The 14,184-nt window shown below is 37.5% G+C and overlaps 1 protein-coding gene across 11 annotated transcripts in view; it reads left to right on the top strand.

The window, feature by feature from the left end:
* Positions 1-14,184, top strand: part of ANO6 (anoctamin 6) — a 223,688-nt gene that overhangs the window by 114,484 nt on the left and 95,020 nt on the right. For 8 of the 11 annotated variants that reach the window (XM_024122806.3, XM_024122807.3, XM_028491398.2 and 5 more), the window contains one exon: positions 11,421-11,549. The exons of 1 other annotated variant lie outside the window; for it this stretch is intronic. In XM_024122806.3, coding sequence (XP_023978574.1) covers positions 11,421-11,549 — 129 coding nt within the window. The remainder of the gene's footprint in view (positions 1-11,420; positions 11,550-14,184) is intronic. 2 more of the 11 variants (XM_024122808.3, XM_055085662.1) reach the window with 1 other exon arrangement.

Raw genomic sequence — 14,184 nt, 5'->3', positions numbered from 1 at the left:
CTCAACCACTGCGCCACCAGGGAAGCCCGAAACTGAAGGTTTTTGAATCCTGTGAGTTGAACATGTTGATTTAGGAACATCCATATGTATATATGTATAAATTGAATTGGCAAACTGACCAACTGGATTGCAAGGAGACGAATTGGGATATTAATTGTAATCTAATTAGTGAAGGTCAAGAGCACAGACTAGGGTGATAGCAATAGATGTAACAGTGAAATGCAGACTAATTGCTTCAAAGGTAGAAGCAATATGAGAACTAAAGACTAAAAAGTCAAAGGGTACCAGCATATTATATTTTATAACCCCAGTTCCTTGCCAAGGTCATTGTCTTTTAGGGAAACGGACAAAAACTGGGTGTTTCTGTATGAGTATCTCACATGAAACTTTTTCCTCCCCCCAAAATCAGAATGCTTCGTTTTTTCCTGATAACAAGGACTGTATCAGTGAACACATTTCCTTTTTGCCGTGCTGCCAGGAGGCCTTGTGCCAATGTCATGTTGAAATCACAACAATTACAATTGTCCCAATGGTTAGTACATTTCTGCCTCCTACTTTCTCTGGCCCTGATTCTCCATCTCTATTTATTTATTTATTTTTAAATTGAGGTGTAGTTGGTGTACAGTATGTTACAGGTGTGCAACACAGGTGATTCACAATTTTTAAAGGCTATACTCCATTTATAGTTATTGTAAAATATTGGCTATATTCCCTGTTTTGTACAATATACCCTTGTAGTTTATTTATTTTATACGTAATAGTTTGTACCTTTTAATCCCCTACCCCTATCTTGCCCCTCCCTCCTTTCCCCTCTCCCCAGTGGTAACTACTAGTTTGTTCTCTGTATATGTGAGTCTGTTTCTTTTTTGTTATATTCACTAGTTTGTTGTAGTTTTAGATTTCACATATAAGTGATATCACACAGTGTTGGTCTTTCTCTGTCTGACTTATTTCACTTAGCGTAATACCCTCCAAGTCCATCCATGTTGTTGCAAATGGCAAAATTTCATTCTTTTTTTATCTGTCTCAATTTATAATTCATTAATCTTATTATTTTCATTCTGTTTGATGCCAGATGTCATAAGACCTCTTTCGAAAGAGATTGGGTGAAGGGGGATAATGTATTCACCCTTACCATATTTTATTCATTTCTGGGATGGGACCCTTTGCTTCAATCACAGTTTACTCAGAACCTGAAGAAAGCTAAAAAGCCTCTGACATCCAAAACCAAAGCACCAAGGCTTAATTTCAAAGAATCTCAACAGATTCAGTTAATCTGGTTGCCCAATTCAAAGCAGATATAAGCAGTAAATAAAAGGGTAGTGGAATACCTATTAAAGACTGGTAAATTGATAACAAAAGAAGTGACTCCTCATAATCTGAGTAATGGCAGAGAGAAAAAGCAAGATGCAGGTGAAAGTTCCTAATGATTGTAAAGTATGTGAATGCACTTAACACAGCTAGTTATCAACGAAGAACTGTTTCATGTTAAAATAGAGAACACCAAAAGCTCACATTTATTGAGCTTTTACTATGTTCTAGGGTCTGTGCTATTCCTTTACATGCATCATCTCAATCTTCACAATAATCCTGCATTTCTTTCTATGATTTCCACCTTTTACAGGTGAATAAATTCAGTCAGATGAAATATATACACAAAGACTCACAGCTAGTTATACGTGACAGAGTTGTGATTTGAACCTAGCTCTGCCAGGTACCAAAACCCATGTGCTTTGTTCTTATTTGAGACTCTCTTCATTTTTACTTTTTTAATAAGAGCAGTAGTCGTAGTAGTAATACTAGTAGTAATTATGTTCGATATCCTCTCTTAAAGAAATCAAAAAATATTATGTACTATATTTGAGAAAATTTTGGGCACAAAAAGGTTGAAGTAACCTTTTAATTAGCATAAAGTTCATCTGAAAACTCATTTCCTCAGAGCATTTTATTCCTTGAAAATTCCCAATAATTGATGGGAGGAGGATTTTTTTAAGGTGTTATTTATTATCTGTAGTCAGTTTAACATTTTTGTGCCATTGTTTTAAATGCGTCATTTGGTTTTTTAAATTTTGTTTTGGAAACACCTCTGCATCCTCATTTTGATACCACAAGGAACAGCCATTCTTGTAAACTGCTTCTTGAGTTCCAAGAGAAAAAGTAACATCTTTATAAGGCATTAACCAACTGATAGGAGTTGTCACAATCCTTTGCTTTGCTGGGCACTAGATTCTCTGATTTGTTTTTCTTCTTCTTGCTTTAAATGAGGTTGCAAACATCAATTCCTAGAGAAGTGGTCTGAGAAGATTATGACCAAGGCACATATGGGGACATAACAGTCCGAGAGGGGAGTCACAGTTGATGACAGGACACTTGTGCTGCAAACCCTGAGCAGCTGAAAATAGGGCAGTTCTTAGATGGCAAATGGAAACCTCCTGTGAAAGATGAAGAGCTCTCTGGGAATGATGGATTGTAACTCTGAGGGAGTCTGCAGAAGAAGAATTACACAGGAACCCAGTAAGGAGCTGAACACTTGTTGCTTTAATTACGCCCTCAGTTATACCTTATGTGTCTTCTTCAGCTCAACAGTCTGAAGAGCAATATCTTGAAACTCTCTTTTCTGTTTATTCTCAGATCATAATCACATTTTGTGAGATTGGCTTTCATTCAGAGCGTGAAATCTCAGGGACTGGTAACCCAGGCCCCATGCAACTCAGGTGACTAAGAAAAAGGGGGCAGTTCACAGTTACGGATTTGGTGAAGGGGAACTACCAGTTAATAATTTTGAGTCATCACCATTTAATTTTCCAAAAACTGAAAATAAATATGCTATTGAAATAAGATTAATTAAGAGGAACAAGAGGGTAGGTGGAGGGAAACCTATGGTTATGAAGTCAAGCTAAAATTATTGTTCCTTAAGTCTAAGGAGCTTGTGTAGATGGAATAGTGTTAAAGTCCATTAAGTCATGCAGGATTTGGTTGTAGCAGTATTATTTTGGTCCTTACTGATTCCAGAATATGAGATTGGGAACTATTTCTTAAAGATCGAAAAATGTCATTTAGGACAACCATCTTGCCTGCGTGGAAAACCTACTGCATATTCTTCCTCAGGAGGTGATACAAACTGAAAATGCTAATAGGTTCAAAAAAGTTTAAGGTAAATGGATTGATGTTAAATCCATAATTCGATATTAAAACAAAGCAAGACACTTTGAGGATATCGAAACCTTAAGAGGTCAGCCTCCAGGAGGATAACCATTCTCAAACAAATGTCCTCTTGCACCACTTGTCTTGTTTCATCACATCCATCACTTTATCATTCCTGACTTTATTGGGAATGTCTCACAGCTTAATCTCACCCACATTTCTCTCACCAGTGTTACCACTACCAGATGAGAACAGTGCAAGCAGATGATGGCTCTTTCTAGAAAAGGGAAAGTAAGAAAACCACTATAGGCCTTTTCACATTTTTCCTTTTCTTTTCCTTTTCTTTACTTGTTCGTCTTCTTCTCTGCAGATCACCTTTAAGGAAAACTAAACAAAAGTTTTAAAAATGGTGTACCACCTGTGGGAAAACAAGAAAGCAAAACAAGTTTGAAGTCATGCTAATGCGAATCCCAATCCCAGCTAACTGTGGGTTTAAGGAAAAGTTCACTCGGAGTCCCTCCTCTCAGAGAAGGCTCCAAACTAAGAATCTTCCCACAATAGAAAGCTTATCTTCCCTGGTTACTTAACTCCTTTTAAGGAAGCTTTATTTTAAAGGTCATTTCAAAGTTCTATTTTCATATTTCCTCTAGCCTCGTTCATAAATTTTAAGAATATAATATTTAAAAACATATGAGAACTCTGTTTGCTAAAACTACTGCTTCCCTGGCACAGGCTAGAGGGATTTAACAATAATTATGCCTGAGGCATTATGCCTCCACCCTCACCCTGTGTTTGAAACGTGATGTTCTAATAATAGAACTCTAGAGTTTATTTTAACACAGGCAAAGGGAAACAAAGGCAAAATGCATATACCAAATCAAGGAAGCCATTGGTATGTGAACATTCCCTCATGAGTATAAAAAAAAAAAAGAAAAACGAAGGCAGCAGCATTTTCATGGCACAATCTAATACTATTTATAATTGAACTACATCTATTTTTGATGGGAAATGACTGAAAATAGCCAGTTCCACTATTTGGAAACTACAGCAGCAGCATTTTCATGGCACAATCTAATACTATTTATAATTGAACTACATCTATTTTTGATGGGAAATGACTGAAAATAGCCAGTTCCACTATTTGGAAACTACTTATAGCCATTTACAAATATAAATTAACAAGATGGTTTTTCTTTTTTCAGTTTTAATTTCTTTTTTTTAAACATCTTTATTGAGTATAATTGCTTTACAATGGTGTGTTAGTTTCTGCTTTATAACAAAGTGAATCAGCTATACATATACATATATCCCCATATCTCCTCCCTCAGCAAGACAATTTTTTTAGGAATTTGTACATCATGGCTTCCCTGGTGGCACAGTGGTTAAGAATCGGCCTGCCAATGCAGGGAACACAGGTTTGAGCCCTGGTCCGGGAAGATCCCACGTGCCACGGAGCAACTAAGCCTGTGCACCATAACTACTGAGCCCGTGCGCCTAGAGCCCGTGCTCTGCAACAAGAGAAGCCACCACAATGAGAGGCCCGAGCACTGCACTGAAGAGTAGCCCCTGCTCGCCGCAGCTAGAGAAAGCCTGTGCAACAATGAAGACTCAACGCAGCCAAAAATAAATTAAAAAAAAAAAAGAATTTGTACATCAGTTTTAAACTTGCAACAGAACTCATTTATAAACTAAATCAGCAGTAAGTTCTATATTCTAAAAAATTATGAGTCAAAATATATACTGATATTTGGTAGCTACACAGGGAGCATGTAAACTGTATTGGAAAGTATGTCCAGGGGGCAGTGACCGTCTCAAACTAGTATCACACATTCCAGTTAAATGTCTACATTTCCAAAAACACGTCAGCATTGTTGAGCCTAGGGCTGGTAGACAGTGCCCTAGGGTATTTCTCTCTTTTCCTTTTGGGAAGTAACCATATGGGCTGCTTCTGTATTACCATTCACTCACTTGCTCCTTTGCCAGCGTGGTCTTTAGAATCTTATGAGTAAAAACCAAGAGAATCTACTGAGAAGGGATTAAATAATATGATAGTTCAGTTAGGTCAAGAATAGTAATTGGCATTTCAGAAAAGCATTAATTCAGTTGGGCAGTACCCATAAAAATGTTAGTGCTCTCTAATTAAAAGGTGCAAATGAAAAAAAAACAGGTATTTTAACTCTCATGGAAAAAGTGAAAAAGAGTGAAATCCAGTGAGGGAAAGGCACTTTCATACTCTGCTGTTGGAAGTGTTCATTTTTATAAATATTTTGGATGACAGTTTAGCAACATATATCTCAAAAAACCTCTAAAAGGCTAGGTCCCTTAAAATCTGCTGCTAGAATTTAGCCTAAGAAAATAGTAATTGAACACGTGCACAGATACATATGTGTAAAGATGCTCCTTGCAGCAGTGTTTAGAAGAGCAACAAATCGGAAAGAACTTATATGTTCATCAGTGGAGGAACTGTTTAACTAAATGGTATTGCAACTACTAAACATGATGGTGCAGAGCTTTTTTTCAAGCTAGAAAAATGGCTGTGATGGGTGTTTTTAGAACAGTACGTATAGTATGGTATCATCTTAGTGAATGTGCATGTGTGTTTGTGTGTGCGTGAGAGAGAGAGATCAAAAATATTAAGAAGCTCTGCTCATATCTGGGGGATGGGATTACATATGACTTTTATTCATTCCTTTATACTTCCCTGTATCTTCAGAATTTTTTTTGTATTGAGTATATATTACTTTTATCATCAGAAAAAAAAAAAGGTATATTTTCCTAAGAAAAAAGCAAACCAAGCTCCTGTAAATGCAAAGGCTCAGCAGAGAACTCAGGGTGAAGAAGACCCAGCCATTGGCCTTCAGAAGCTGATAGTGTGTTTAACAGAGTGGGGAAGGAGACAGTGTGATTCGTACAAATATTATTCTGGGTCACTCCTAAGTTTACCCTGATTGTCACAGAGTCACCAACAGGGATGTTCTTGGACTCTGTAACAGACTTGGAATCCTCACTTCTAGATACACCTCCTCCTTGAATGAGCAGCTCTTCCACTGCACTTCTTTCCTGCCAACACGTTCTTGAATGCCCCGTCAAAAACACTCTCACACATATCCCCCAACACGTGATTGACTGAGCTGACTTCCTGTGTGGCTCCCTTGTGCATCCATGTACTTCTCCTTATCCCTGGTGCTAACGTGTTACTTCCTTTTCTCCCACCCCTGCTTCTCATAATAGTAATCTTTCTACCTTCAGCATTCAGCCTTCCATGCCTGCAGTTCTTGGCATTTTTCTTTGTACTTTGCATTTTCTCACTATCAAGTGTTCTTACAGGCCGAGGAGGTGATCTGAATAAAAGGAATAAAAATTGATGTAGTCTCTGCTATCCCTTGCAGTAATTTTGCACACTTTATAAAGAAAAAAATGTTCCACTATCTCTTACGCCTTCAACCTGCCTGGACTCTGTTACAGTTAGGGAAAACACCAGAATATATCTCATTTATATAACTGCATGGCATATAAATAAATTTTCATTATGTTCTATATTTCATGGGATCTAAATATTTACATAAAGGCTCTTGCTTCTGAACTTTTGTTTCCCTAAAACTTGCGATATACAGGGATTCAAGGTTTACTGAAAATAGAAAATCCTATATTTTCACTTTAGTTTTTTGCTATAATTAAAGTTTTTTTTTCCTGTTGTGTTTTTCCTGGAATTAACTACTTTGTTTTGCTAGTCTTAAAGACTGCAGAGAGCCACATGTGTTTTCCACATTCACATATCAGTTACTCTTTAATTATGTGAGTGTTTTGATATTGTTTATTTTTCATAGTGTAATTCCTCAACTATCATTGTTAGACAATAAGACTTTTTGTGTCCTGTTTTCTGTAGAGGTTGAGACCATTAATCCAAATAAGCCTGGAATACTCTCTAATCTCATAGTAAATGACAGCCCTAACAGGGCAGGAATAAACTGTTTGGAAATTCTCTAGAATTTTTTAATCTGATACAATCAGATAATATCACTTGCTGTCCAAGGCAAGTTTCCAACATCCTTACACATAAACGAGAGTTTGAGCAACGATCCCAAACTGATTGCTTTGTATCCAGATCTTGGACAAATCATTTAAAATTTGCATTTTAAACTCTAGGAGTAGATGCCTCTATTGTGAAATGGGACTTCCAATCTTGATTTTGCAGGGTTTATTTGAGGACACATTTTGTTTATTTGAGGACACTTGAGAAGTGTGAGTTTGGACACATGTTGAGCAGCAAGTTCTTTCCTGGACTCATCAAGTGCTGACGCCAGGGATTCCAGGAGGGTGCTTAGTGAGATGGGCTACTCATCTCTCACTGACCTAAATGCCATGGAGCAGTTACACCCTGGCAGCTGTTTCCCCAGATCCTCTCCTTCCCTAGCCCTTCTTTCTCCACCCAGAAGACAAGCCTCACCATCATGTAATCATCATGTGACCCTTCATGTACCCAAAGCTCCTGTTCAAGGAAAATCCAGATAACTTATGAGAAGTTTTCCTACCAAGTAATTTCAGTCATCCCTTGGTATTCACAGGGCGGTTACCAAAATCTTTGGATGCTCAAGTCCCTTATATACGATGGTGTAGTATTTGCATATAATGTATACACATCCTCCCATGTCCTTTGATCATCTCTAGATTACTTATACTACCGAGTACAATGTAAAGGCTAGTACAGTGTAAATAGTTGTGAATACAGTGTAAATGTCATGTGAATCGTTGTTGGCACATGGCAAATTCAAGCTGTGCTTTTCGGAACTTTCTGTAATTTTTTTTTTTTTTTTTTTTTTTAGTCTGACGTTGGTTGAATCCACAAATTCTGGCAGCGTAATTATGCTGCTTGCATTTTTATCCTGATTTGGTTAAAAGAGCCCTTTGGTCTCTTTTGTTGAAGGAGATGCCCTACAAATAGAAGGAGGAAAGAAGCCAGCTGAGAGCAGGGAGACCTGGAAAACATCACTTGGGTACATTACACCCAACCTTTCTTATTCCTCCTCTCCTACACTACTCTGCCAGGAGCTTATTTCTCAGACCTCCCCTTGCTCAGACCAAGCATGTCTCTCTTCCCAAGTGTGAAATGTCAGAGCCAACAGTTAAAGACAGAGGTGGTCAGGTCACTCTTCTGCAATGGTTGGCAGCATTGTTCTTGTTTATTTTGATATAATGACGAATGAACATGGATAGTCTTTTTAACCACTGCAGTCTTTAAGTACAGCTTTGGGTCAGATTGCTGCAAATGAGTAAATGGACGCTAAATTGGTGGAATCTAGTGTCCTCAGAACCAGAGAGGGCAATGGCTGTGAACAAATAAAACATATTATAGACTCTAAACTGTAATTAGAAATTTACCTGATATTTTTTCCAGGAAGAAAGAAGTATTAACAGCCAGAGACTCTGCTTATTTCCTTGGCATTAAAGACATTTGCCTAAGACCCTCAGGGTAACAATAAGTTACTCTGATGAGTATAAGAGTTAATAAGTTTCCTAGTGGGGAAGTCAGTAACCATATGTAAGCTCCAATCTCTAAAATGATTTGACCTGATAAATTTTAAACCATCTCTTAAAGTGTTTTTAAACTTAAGCTACTGAACAGGAAAGATTGAGTTTCAGGGTTTTTTTGTATTTCATCTTGGTGCCATTTGACTTGGTAGAAAAGACTAGAGATGAAATTTTGGGTAGATTTTGAGAGGTCAGGACTAGAATAATCCATCTCTGAATAATCAGTCATTTTGAAGAAGATTATCAATATTTATCCTAGGAAACTATTAAAACTTTACTTCAAAACTTTAGAAGAGGATTTAAAAAAAATTTTTTTTTAGTTTTTTTGTCATTTCAATACCTGTTGGATGAGTCAGGCCTATAGTGGAACTTATAACTGAAAAATCCAGCCTTTTTTTTTTTTTTCCAAGCAGTACTGTTTTGTTCATAGTTGAGTCTTTTCTATTTGGGCTAGTTCCCTTGTTTGTTAGATATTCTCTCTAGCCCAGCGTTTTGTTTCTCCCTTCTCTTCCCAGTCACCTAGTGGAATGTTTTCTGCCAGGAGATGGGAAACGTGGATTTCACAGCCGTACGAGGTTGGCACTCTTTCCCCCGGCATTGCATTCTAATAATACCATATGAGAGTCTGACCTAGTTATTTCATACAGACAGCTCTTGCCAAGCCAGTGGCGTTTTCCTCCAACAAAGGGCCATGGTCTTCTGTCATACAGGAGAGACGTGCATACAGACCAGATTATCTGGGAGCTTGCTGCCAACCTGTGTGGCTGAGCAAGGGCTGTGTGGGGAGGAATGCCTGGAGCCATGTGCAGATGTGGTTCTCATTCCAGGCCTCATTCTTCAGAACGTGACTTCAGTGAGCTCCTGTCGGACGCCACCAAAGAAAGGCAGCAGAATGTGGGCTCCACAGAGCAAGCTGCTTTGTACACGTTTCAGACGTCTGTAACAATGACCAGGTTTTCGTGACTATATTCCACCTTACTCCACTTCCCCTCTGCCTCATAGTTTTTTCCTCTACACATGGTTTTCCTCTAGCAACTGCCCAGGTCGTCACCAATAGTAACATCTTCACTGAAGGGGAGAGAAATCGAAGAGAGGGGCCTCAAGAGCTCCATGGCTGAAATGAAAATGACAGGGCTTAGCATTTTTGTATAGCTTTTTTTAAAATGTATTTTAAAATTAATTAATTAATTATTTTAAATTGAAATATAGTTGATTTACCGTGTTGTGTTATTTTCAAATGTACAGCACAGTGATTCAATGATATATGTTCTTTTTCAGATTCTTTTCCTTTATAGGTTGTTATAAAATACTGAGTAGAGTTCCCTGTGCTATACAGTAGGTCCTTGTTGGTTATCTATTTTATATATAGTAGTGTGTATATGTTACTCCCAAAGTCCTAATTTATCCCCCCCACCGTTTCCCCTTTGGGAACCATAAGCCTGTTTTCTGTGTCTTGTATAGCTTTCAATACTCTTAAAGTTTACTGGTTTTAAAGAGCTGAAATTGGAAATAAAAGAATTGGGTGGTAGCCTCAGCCTGGGACACTGATGTGTCTGTTTTTCTGGCCCCTCAGCGTCCTGGCTAGGAAAGGTCTCAGGTCAAGTCACACTGTTTAGCTGTTCTGTGGTAGAAAAGAGGAAAGGAGGGACAAGTATCATTTTGTATATGTTTAGCAAAAAAATACATCTTCTCAAAAGTGTGAAGAAAACGGGAAACTGGTGGCGATAAAATAAGGTGATTTGTGTAGTACTAACTGATGCTGAATGAAGAGAAGAATTCATCACATTTAATGATTAAGAGGTTCCACCAAATGACTGCAAAATGCAACCTCCCCATGACTTTTAATGGAAAAAAAATGAAAAATTGAAAAGTATTACTTGTCAGTTAAAAAAATATTCCGATTCTTAACATTCACATAAGCAGTCTGACCCGCTGGTTGAGAAACACAAACTCAAGCCTTTCCTTAGAGCAAATTAAAACAATTCTATCTAAATCCATAAGGTAATAGAGATTGTTTTAAACCGTATTAGGTTTGTGTTCTGCCATTATGACTTTGTTTTTACGCCATAAGGCTTTTAAGCTCTAAATTAAAGGCTCATTTATTTGTTCTTGTTGCTGGGATTTTTGTTTGTTTGCTTATTTTTTGCTAGGAGTGAGGGAGTATCTTGTGTGGATTTGGGGACAAATACCAATGACCAGTGTATCTTTTGTGTGTATCAAAGCATTTTCTGGCATTTGTTTAAGGTTATAAAATGATACTTTCTATAAAGTGATGAGGTTCAGAGAGAAGTCATGAAAATTGATGGAAAGGTTAGAAAATATGGCAAAGGTAGGATGAGATTTTCATAAACAGTGCTTTGTCTTAGATTTTTTTCTCTTGTTAAATGAACTTTGATCCTTCAGATAGGCTTCTCTGGTTACTGTGTTCATTTCCAAACTTGATACTCCTTTTGCTCTTCCAGGTGGGAATAATTCTGGGATAACTGTGTTACATTCATAATGCTGATATTTTCCCATACATTTGTAGAATAATGCTAACCTGCTCAATTCAAGGACTTCTTTCACCAAGAACAGACTATGCTTGCAAAGATCATGTGACTGTGCCCTCTTGGTCAAGTAACTAGTTATGGATTTATTTCTCCTTCTCTGTAAACATACTGATGTATCTATTAAAGCTAGGAAATAACCACTTATAAATTGGCAGTTTTCAAAAACCTATATTAAAATTTATTTTTCTATCTGCACAGGAAGAATTTAATGGAAAACCTGACTCCCTCTTTTTTAGTGATGGTCAGCGAAGAATTGACTTTGTTCTAGTGTATGAAGATGAAAGTAGAAAAGAGACCAATAAAAAGGGTTCAAATGAAAAACAAAGGGTAAGTTTTTTATCCTATTTTCTTTTTATTCCTTATAATATTGTGAAATGGAAACAAAATATATTGTGAAATGAAAAAATAAAGTGAAACTGGTGTTTGAAGTATCATACAACAAACATACCTTCATATTTTCTCTGTTCATCATTCCCTCAAGGCATGGTAACAGAAAAAAAATTTTTTTTAACTTTTTAAAGTTTGGAACAGAAACTTCCTCAGTCTCTTAAGCTGAAGGCGGACTTTCTTCAGAGGAATGGCACTTTTTATCTGTAGAAGAGATTTACATTAAAAGCACACTTGGCGATTTGCAACTAGGTATGAAAGGAAGCTAATGATTAACAATGACAGCAAGTGTAATAACAACCAGCATTCAGGGAGTGCTAACTCATGGATGGTCCGTGCATTTTGCATGCATTTTCTCATTTAATCCTGAGAACAGTCTGTGAGGTGCCTTTTATTTTCATACCATTCTGGATGACAAACTTGATCCATAGGTTAAATGACTGGCCAAGTTCATGGACTCTAGTGTAAGAACTGGTGGAGCTATGGTTCAAACTCTTGTCTTGAATCTCGAACCTGTGCTCTTGGAACCTGACATTCAAATTCTAATTCTGCCACTGTATTACATGAAATAATTCTAGTTGAGGTAACACTAGCCTCGGATTACAGTGGCTTAATAAAATAAAAGTTTACTTATTGCTCGTGTCAAACAAATGTGGCATCCCTATTTGGCACAATGGTTTGGGGGTACAGGCAGGACTTTGTTCCTTGCAGTCATTCAGGAACCCAGGCTGACACAGAGGCTTTGCCATTTTCAACAGGTAGTTTCTGATCATCCTGAGCATCAATAAATGGTAGATGGGGTGACAGAGAGAATGAAGAAAGTACTCGTGCTTCTTTACCTCTTTGGACTGGAACTGACTATATCAGTTGTGTTCACATTCTATTGGTCAGAACTCTGGAAGGTGGAAAACATAGTTTCTGGCCGGAGAGCCATTTCTCAGTAGGAACTCCATGCTGTGGACGGTGAACCTGAGTTTTTGGTGGACAGTGGCTTGTCCTTGCCACAGCTACCAAGTGGCTTTGTGACTTGGATGAATTTTCTTATCAGAATCGTATTTTTTTATTTTTGAGATGCCTATTATTTTTACATTTTGACATCTCTGAAACCAGGGTACATCTTAAAAAAGGTGTATCATAATTTCATTGGCTGCATTTTTTCTTATTGGTACATAAAATATTGGCTCACTATACAACCAATGACATCTTAGATTTAGGAAAATGGGAAGCCCAGTACCTAGTCCAGAGGATTATGGTTAGGATTAAATAAAACAATTAAATTAAATAGATGGTAATTCTTATACCTTACCTTTTATTTGGGGTTTTCTTAAATGCACTGGTATGAAAAGGCATCACTCACCTGTTTTTATATAATTTTATCACTAGAGGAAACTAGCTTACAGTATTTTATCATTTTTCTGTGGACACTAAGATATCTTCTGTGCAGTCATGGTCACCATCATCAAATATTTATTAGGCATCCATATGCCAATGGAACAGAATTGAGCACTATATAAAGTAAGTTAAACAAATCTAATCCATTAAAGTATAGAGGAAACAGTTTTAGACAAGGGCTTCTCTGCCATGGTAAAGGAGTCCTAGAGCTTCTTACATTATTAATAAGGTCTGCATTTGCTTTAAACAGAAACGTAGGTCCTGGAGTAACTCTCATAAATCAAGAGAAAAAAAATCATCATTAATTTTGGCAATTCCTGAACTCATGGCTTGATACACCATGATGTTGGCTTTTATCTGCTGTGCTTTGAAGTGTTTTGAGTCTCTGTTTATACATATTACTTAATTTAGAATTCAGAGCTCAGCTTTGGAATCACATTTTTATTAATTGGAAAATCATTTGCGCGTTCCATCATACTCCCTGTCAGGACATATTCAGGATTTAACATAACGCCAAGGAAAGGCAATTTCAAAATTCTTCCTTGAGAGGGAAAAAAAAAGTATGTCTAAATCATATTGATTTCCTGAAACAACACCAAGGTTGACTTTGCCAGGGGCTGATCTAAAAAGTATTGTTAAATTCTTGTTTAGAGGTGGAGAAAGATAGAAGTGATAGGGCTATGCATATTCAAAACATAGAAGAGCAAAAGGCTGCATCTGCACATGAGCAAAATAGAAATTATTTTTCGACACCAAACCTCCAAATATCATGTAACTGTGTCCCCTTATATTAGTGAAAATACCTCAGAACTTCACACCTCCCTTTAAAAAGCATAAACCATTTACGTTTAGATTACACATGAGGATGATCATAAGTTGTTCCAATAATAAGTGTTCGCTTAGCTAGTACTGCTGTCCGTGGCACAGAATCAGTTTGAATGTTTTTTTTTTTTTAACTGCAAGTAACAGGAAAATCAAACTCAAAATGGCTTAAATGCTAAAAGCTCAAAGGGGGCTTCCCTGGTGGCACAGTAGTTAAGAATCCACCTGCCAATGCAGGGTACAGGGGTTCGAGCCTCGGTCCAGGAAGATCCCACATGCCGCAGAGCAAGTAGGCCCGTGCGCCACAACTACTGAGCCTGTGCTCTACAGCTCACCAGCCACACTGAAGCCCGCACACCTA

The sequence above is a fragment of the Physeter macrocephalus genome, chromosome 6 (assembly GCF_002837175.3).
Source record: "Physeter macrocephalus isolate SW-GA chromosome 6, ASM283717v5, whole genome shotgun sequence".
NCBI classification, from domain to species: Eukaryota; Metazoa; Chordata; class Mammalia; order Artiodactyla; family Physeteridae; genus Physeter; species Physeter macrocephalus.
The sequence above is the reverse complement of the archived record's forward strand: the minus strand, read 5'-3'. Positions and strand labels throughout refer to the sequence as shown.